At 39.7% G+C, this 8,386-nt stretch overlaps 1 protein-coding gene across 1 annotated transcript in view; it reads right to left on the bottom strand.

Annotated features, from left to right (window-relative positions):
• Positions 1-3,846: 3,846 nt before the first annotated feature.
• Positions 3,847-8,386, bottom strand: part of KLF13 (KLF transcription factor 13) — a 29,027-nt gene continuing 24,487 nt past the window's right edge. Inside the window, exon 2 of the mRNA XM_074600455.1 lies at positions 3,847-4,300. Coding sequence (XP_074456556.1) covers positions 4,008-4,300 — 293 coding nt within the window. The 3' untranslated portion in view covers positions 3,847-4,007. The remainder of the gene's footprint in view (positions 4,301-8,386) is intronic.

The raw sequence follows: 8,386 nt of genomic DNA, 5'->3' as shown, positions 1-8,386 counted from the left end.
CTTTGCAGTTACGTAATGTAAACAGATACTATGCAAATATTATAAAAGCAAGGAACAACTAATTTGCAGATATAAACAATTTTCACAATAAAACCTAGCTGCCAGGAGTTTACCGGCACTGCTTTCTAAGCAGCAGGATGAAAATGGAATTCACGTGGCCATTAATGCACCTTAGGCCTTTGCACGGGATGAGGTTAATGAAAGGGATGAAGGAGTTTCCAAGAGCGTCTTTAGTCTCAGTAGGGTGGTGGTAGTTGAAGTGATGATTTTAACTTGCACCCGTTTCCTATAGCAAGCCAGTTAAGCTCAGCTCTTAGAGAGGAAGCTAGAATCATGGCTGGAGAAAAACAAACAAACTTTCAGGGCTTTCTTAATAATAAACCTGTTGTTGTATTCTGAAATTAAAAGAAAAAAAAATAAATTAGGGCAATTTTGTAGTTTGTGGGGTTCACCTCAACAGATTGCATGGGGAAAGGAGGAGGCAGGAGGAGAGATGCACGCGTCTCCAAACGGAGGACTGTGGAGAAATCTGCACCTTGCCAGAGCAGTATTTCCCGACTGTGCAATGTTTGTTGCTATGCCAGGAGCCTGTTTTAGGTTACACGGCTGGGTGAAACAACAATAAGTAAAAATCTGAGATCAGTTTGGGTAAGCACCCATATTTCAGAACATAATTAGAGCTGTTCAGACGTCTCGGATCTGCAAAACTCAGGAGGAACCATCATGAGAATGGAGTCTTATGTCCTTGCTGGTGCTTCTGCTTCTTTTCTAGCATCTAGCAGATGCTAGAAAACCCCATTCACTCTCTTCCCATAGGAAAATATTAAGAGAAGTTTTGCTCACATTCAATTTCGGAAACTAATAGTGGTTTGGAATTCTATCATAAAGCTATCATGTATTAAACGTTTAATGGAAATATTTGAAACTCTAGCTAGGATTTTTAAAACACAGTAATTTAACTGTCAGCCTAACACACTCTGAGGTATTTACAGCTAAGATGTAAAAAGAAAAAAAAGTTTTAACAACAAATCTCAGAGAATTTCCTGAAAGTGTAGCTATGTTGGCTGTATATAGTCTCATAGCCTTCTCATGAGATGAACTGGCTGAACTTGAAATTCGACTTTGAACCGATTTTTTTTTTTCTGCTTAAACTTGGAGAATTATTAGTGATATCTATGAGGAATATGCATAAAATTCTGAGTTTACTGTTTGCGATAAAGATTACATACTACTTGTTTCACTCAGAATAGGTGTCCCGTAGTCTTTATATCCCATAATCTCAGTACTAATAGAACCTGGTGCTAATGTTCTTTCTCCAGGCTATTAAAACAACTTGTGTGTAATGCACCTGCTGATTCATGCTGAATTATTATGCCCTAAATAAATGGACTGGAGCAGTTCCTCCTTTGCTAAAGATTAAATGATACTCTTGTAGGAAAAGATGATTTTGCAACAAACTCAACTTAGAACGTGAAGCCTATGATTTTTGCTGATACTTAGTTCTCTTGACACCCCCCCCCCCATATCCCTCTATTAAAGTATAATGAGAAATGTGTTCATGACTTGTTTTGAAGTATGTGCACAAGACACAGCTGACTTGTAGAATTCCTTTAGCTAGGTATCTTAAATGCCTCTTTACTAACTACAGCACAAGAGCACTTTCAGCAGTCACAGAAATGATTGAAATGTGAATTCCTGTTAAATGTGAATACCTGAATTGTATCGAGTTGTTAAAATTGTATATCTTAGCAAATGAGATTTTAAAAGAAAAAGAAAAAAAGGAAAGCGGAAATCTATGGAGGCAAACAGATCTGGCTTTCCCCTAACTCATGTTCCCCTAACTTACAGTGGTTAGGCAACTCATCACACAAATTCAACAATATTTGTTGTCTTCCTAAAAAACCTTATGATGTTCTTTCATTTTCTCTGAAATGAAACAGTAGAATTGTGCCTCGCATGACTTACAATTCAAAAGGGGAAAACTGTGATTTAACGCACATGAAATCTGAAGCAAATGAACATGAAAAAAATAGTGAAATATCTGCACTTTGAACTACCTTTAAGTATTTATCCATACAACTAATAGAATGCGTAGTATTAGGAATAATGTATATATTATGGAAGTACCTATGAAACTACTTGGAAATCTATATTAGCCTCTCACGGTTAATATACAGTACAATAAAAACTTGCAAAATTGGATCAATGCAAAGCAGCAAGTAAGATACAGGTTCATTTGGAATGTGGAGGCATTCACTCAGTATCAAATGGCAGGTTCGGCATAGAGAGTTTCTTCTCACCATGCTACACTTAACTGTGTTTATACCCTACAGTAAAAACAAGAAAAACCGCAAAATTCCAGAATCAAAAGGACCTGAATTTATAATATGCACCATCAGAACCAGCCAAACCAAGGAAATGGTATTTGCTGCCAATGAGGTCTCCAGTACATCACAATGTGCCTGGTCTTTTGCTGTATTTTCTACCATATAAAACATAAAAATCTACCTCCTAATGCTCTATCTAGTGTCAAATATTTGAAAGTTATTGAAAACTAGTCAAGATTCCCTTTTCGTTGCTAAGCACGTATTCAGAAATGAAAGCACCTTACTTTAGGCTGGTTTGTGTATCTTTGATAAGCTTGCAGTAGTTCTGAGCTAAAATGTCATTTTATTTTAAAACTTAAAAATGCATATTTTATTTTTCCAGTCAGAAGATACCTTATGATTTTTCCTTACATTTATCAGCCACCACGATTGTGATGCAACAGGATACAGAAACTACGTCTTAGCCAATTGTTCTTGCTAAGACACAGCTGTACAGTAGGTAAGTACCTTGATAAAAGTTTTGGTGGGCGTTGGTTCAGCTACGCTATCTCCATAGTTCATCAAAAAGAAAAAAAAAAAAGAAAAAAAGTATTAAAGAAAATTGTAAAATTGTTCAAGTCAGTGTGGTCTGATTTGAATATTCTGTTGGTCCCATACTGAACAGGCAGTGCAGAGAGCTTAAGAACTTGGAGAGAGTGATGACAGAATGCCTCCGAGATTCCATGCCACCTTGCCATAAAATGTTAACCAGTGTAAATATGTTTCCTCGTGATTTAGGTTATTTACTTAAGGCATCTTGTTTAGAATTTTTTTCTCAGAATTTTATCTAGCATGAAACAAACAAACAAACAAGTTTATCAACCTCACAGAGATTTTTGCAATAGGAAGTTGGTTTTGGAGCATCTTCAGCATGAAGTGAAAAGATGGTTTGCTACCAAAAGCAGAGGGCAGCTTGAAGATAGACAAGACTCCTGTTTGGACACTCCCCACTGTAGGTGTATAATTGGGAAAACAAACAATGGAAGAGTCTGGTACTCCATTCCAGTACTGGTTTGGTTTTTGTATTGTTTGTTTGTTTTTTATTTTTCCCCAGTGTGTGAAAGAACCTAACAAAAAGCTTCTGAGTGCAAATATATTTACAGAGTAAGGCTGCGGTTAGGGCGTGTCTTCATTGTAATTATTGTGTAACATAAATATCCATCCCTGAGAAAGGAGAAGGGGGACACAATCCAACACAGTTGATTTGTAAGTGTACGTATGCTCATGTTGTGCAATCCGGTCTTACAAAACTAGTTTGACACCTGAGGTGAATTAGGTGGGTGGGGTTTTTTTCCTTTTTTTTTTTTTTTAGATTTTCTCATTTTCTTATGAAGAATAATCAAAAGGGTCCGTAAATTGTTGCAAAATGCATGAAATATTGAGACAGCAGGAGTCACTAAGTGGAACAAGTAAGTCTGTCCATGAGGTTAGAATAGCCACTTGTATGGCTGGGTAAAGAAAATTTGACTGGAAGTTGCAGTGGGAGGCAGCTATTTTTACTGGTTTTATTTTTATTTTTTTTAAAAAAGGGGGTGGGGAACTGAGGAGGGGAAGCGACAGAGTTTTTTAAATGTGTGCAACACAAACAAAACTCCACGTTAGGTATTCGAAGCAAAGTGCTGACATCCAGTGCAGGTAGGTCTATGGAGAACTGGCAGGGCTAATCGTTGGACTTGAGGCATCTGAGCGGCTGTAGTCACTGACAGACCCTGTTCTTGAGCTGCTTCCACTCCGCCTCTTGAGCATGCTTGGGTGGAAATTGGCATGGCGGCGGGCATGCTTTGTCAGATGGTCACTGCGCATGAAGCGTTTCTCACAGAGAGGACAGCTGAACTTCTTTTCTCCAGTGTGAGTGCGGTAATGGCGGGCCAGCTCATCGGAGCGAGCAAACTTCTTGTTGCATCCTTGCCAGTTGCATTCAAAAGGCCGTTCACCTGCAGGAAGCAAACGTGGCATGATTAGAAGGGATAGCAATGTATTCCATGGTCTTCTGTATGCAAAGGCTAGAATGAAAAGGTTGGGAGTAAGGTAGATGCCACTTGGCATGAACTGGATGGAGAAGGTGTTACGCTCTAGCAGAGAGGAGGCCACTGTGGTATTCCAACCCATTAAAAAGTACTGTCAATCAAACTAGTGATACCTTATTTGATAACTGGATCTTCAGGGTTGCTGAGCTCCTGATTCTTTCACGGATGTCACCTTTCATCTCTCTTGTAGTCCATTGGACTTTACTTCTGGACTTTGACAATATCGGTACTGAGCTCTATAGAATATTGAGTTATTCCTCCAAGCTGTCCCTATGTCTGTCTGACTTAATGTTGAAGTTCAGAACGTGTGATGAAAGTCTCTCTCTTCAGCTATTTAAAAGCAATTATGGTGAAAATGCAAACTGGCAATTTTGAGGCGCTGTATGTGAGGCGCTCACCTTGTATTCTCCAAAGCCATGCCTGTGTCTTCTGCGTTTGCTACAACGCACAACAGTTTCTCTTGTTCACTGCCTTAGGTCTCATTTAGAAGGGAGGCAGGGAGCACCACATTTCAACTAGGTAAATGTAAATGTGCCATGTTGAAAGTAGCAGCCTTCTGTCATTAACTAACTTAAAACCATGACCTCTTACGCTTAAGGTAGGACCAGTGAGCTCAAAGAAACAGCAGCCTGGTGACCCGATGCACTTCTCCACAGATCTCAGGCATGGGAGACATCTGGGACGGGGCCAGATGCCCATGCCATTGCGTGGCTATGCTGGAGGTCTGCGCTTGGGCGCTGTGGCAGATGTGCAGCCTGAGAACCTTGAGCACTGGTCGCAGAGATAAACAGCACTGTTGGGTAGATTCCCAGCTTCATCGCTGATGTGCTGCATAGCCTTGGGCAACTTGGACTATTTGTCTCCATCCCTAGTTTCTCCATTTGTTAAAAATGAAAACATCAGATCATGAAATGTGCTGACTACTGTTTCTGTACAGTGGTTCGGTTCTCACTGAGTCTGAACATCACATATTTCTTTATTTGTTATTAATCTAGAACGTCTTATTATTTTGTGAATACCCGGAGTTAGCATTTTTTGTAGTTGTAATTTTTATAACTTCCTACTTGCACTAATCTTAATCTTTCTAATGCTGAATAGCCAGTTCAAGAGGCCCAGGGAGCTCTAAACATTCTGTGCCAAAATAAGAAACAAAATTTCTCCACACTCTACACCAAATAGAAAATAAATAAATAAATTAGCCTCCTGGAGAAATTCAATACACCTTAATTAAAATTGTCTGATAGCAAAACTGACCCCAGCCAGCCTTCAATCTAAGAAGCCAATAATCTGTTTTAAATTCACAAATTTCGCCATAACATTTTCTCGAGGATCTACTTAGGAGGCTCCTGCTCAGAAAAAGAAACTTGTAGGTTCTTTTTCCCCTGTTTTTGAAGCTTCCAAGACACTTCAGTCTAATCTCCAATAGCGTCTCAATGAACAGACAGGCAATTCTTTTTTTAAATAGGATTCTGTTGAAGAACATGGAGAAAGCAACTGTCCCTGATGTTTCCTTGATTATTTAGGAGAAAGATCAAGCTTATCAGACCAGTTGTTCCCAAGCACATTTTGTGGATTTCCTCAGTTACACCTACAACTGCCATGCATAATGCAATGGCTCTATCTGTACAGTATGCAAGGGAGATTTTCTTATGGAGAACCATGAACACCACCGCCAGAGTGATCTGAAAATGTAGCTAAGATGAACAGGACTGCTTTCAGTTAGCTTCCCCTGAACTGAAGCCTAAAAAAACTTGGGGCCCCACAAACTTTTTTAAGAATAAAACCACCACCAACTGGTTTAATGGATATAGTTTTGTCACTTAAAAAAACCCATGTTAATACATTCAATGTCCTCCTCAGCCTCTCCTGCAAACTACCAGGGACTCATCTCTCAGTCTACTGATAGAAACGTGAAACAAATGGAAAGCAAATATATTTGGGCTGTGTTTGTCATGTATCCAGTCACCTGCTGTTAGATACACTCTGGCCTGTGGTGGGACATGCCAGTCATCCCTGTTGTGTGACAAGATTCACTAGTCTTCTCCCTGTGTTTTCGGTCGTACAATAGATATATTTCTATGAGGACCCTTGGGAAGAAGGGCAATGAGATAGGGTCTGACAGCTGATCTGGCCTGCAGAATCAAAGTTCCTCATCCCTGAGCTGTGGTATCATTTTTTGGTAAGGCACTGGCCTTTGGATATTTCTGTTGCCTGGGTTAATGTTTCTCTGTGTTTGTTTTCATTACAAATGGTGTCAGCAAATGTTCTTCACTAGAAGGACTGCCCCATGAAATGACTGCTTTCAGATACAGAAGGCAAGCGCTAATATGCAATGTTTTGCTTCTGCTCTTGACAACGCCATGAAGCACAAAGAAAATGGCACCTTTTCTGCTGATTAGCATGATGTTAGCTGTTAGCATGGCATCAGCTGCTCTTTTCCATGTCTAGCATTTTGATAGCCTGCAGTAGGCACAACAATCCAGTTCCTCATGAGAGAAGAGGTTCTGGAGCGGGGCTGTGTAAGATCAGTGTCATCCAGCACTGACAGTCAGGTGATGGAGGTATTGCACAACTTCTCTCCCCCTCTCCTCACTGCACATCAGATCCGGATGAGAACATTCAGATTCCTACTCACCTGCCTGATTTGATGATGTTGATGATGGTGGTGGTGACTTAGGTGCTGAGCCAAAGAAAATGTGGCCTTTCTTCCACTATTTCTCTACTGTCCCCTGTTCTCCTCCTTCCTAGGAGCTATTTTTTCCCCTCAGTCCTCTCTAGTCTTGATTTGATATCTTCTTGGTAGTTGCCTTTAAGTTTCTTGGCCAAGTGGTTTTTCCCCTCCATGCACTCCCTGACAGCTCCTATCACTCTAGTAGTGGTAGTAAGTTCTCTAGAGTGCTTCTCAGCTTCGTTGAGGTTTAGCAACACCTCCTCAAAGAAAAGCTGTATTGTGAGGAAATGCTCGATACCTTGTGTGAAGATACCAGAGTCATTATTGTTCATAAAAAATTAGTACACAGTCTGGAACAAAGTTGCTGCAGGGCATTAATTAAGACAAGACTTAGCTGCTGCTCCAAAACCACACATGGAAATTCACAGTCTGTCATCAGTCTCATCTCTCAAACAGAAGGGATGTGGTTTTCTGTGCAGGTAAGTTATATAAATGTCGTTTTACCGGCAGTAAAGCAATTGACAGAATGAAAGATGATATGAATTGATTGCTTAATCTCATTAGGGAACGTGCAGCCACAGTACAACTTTCTTGCATAAGCAGTAACCCATGGACATGTTGTACTCAACAAAGAGCTTTCACCATTAAAGTGGCCGTACACAACACAATAAAGATTTTGAGCTCCATCTTAGGCAATGCCAAAGTCAGAATTTTACCTTTATACAATGACTGCAGAATTTGATCCTATAAATTATTGTGGACATGTTATCAAATATCTTAAATATGGCAGGAAACACGTCAAGTGTGTGAATCTGTATATTGAGTCTTAAAGCTGTGCCTTGGCAGTGGCAGTATTTTTGTGCATTATGAGCATTACTGGTAAGTCTCCAAAAGATAAAGATGCTTGAAAATATAAGAATCAAAAAGCTCAGGCTTCTTTACTCTTCAGAGAGGCAGGCAAGAGATGCCTTTAAAAGATAAGGAATATTGTAAACTTTTTTTTTTTTTACAATTTTAAATAGGTTTGGAATTCCATGTTCCAAATCCCACTGAACTGTAACCTTTCTAGCTCCTCTGCCAGAGCACGTGACAGCACATAACTTGTGTTTAGAGTTACACAAGCTGATGGAAAAACATCACGTTCAAGAATTAAACTCAACTGATCTTAACTGAAAATTACACAAGCAAGAACATTTTTGGCTTCTTCCTGAACTCCACCCAGTCCAAAGAAAAAAATGTGTGAAAGCTGCGTTAAGATGTTTGTAGTGCTCACCGAGTAAAAGTACGTGAGATCTGCAGGTGCGCTGACTTTGAATTAATTC

Source organism: Larus michahellis, chromosome 9, assembly GCF_964199755.1.
Source record: "Larus michahellis chromosome 9, bLarMic1.1, whole genome shotgun sequence".
NCBI classification, from domain to species: Eukaryota; Metazoa; Chordata; class Aves; order Charadriiformes; family Laridae; genus Larus; species Larus michahellis.
This window is presented reverse-complemented; position numbering and strand designations above follow the sequence as displayed.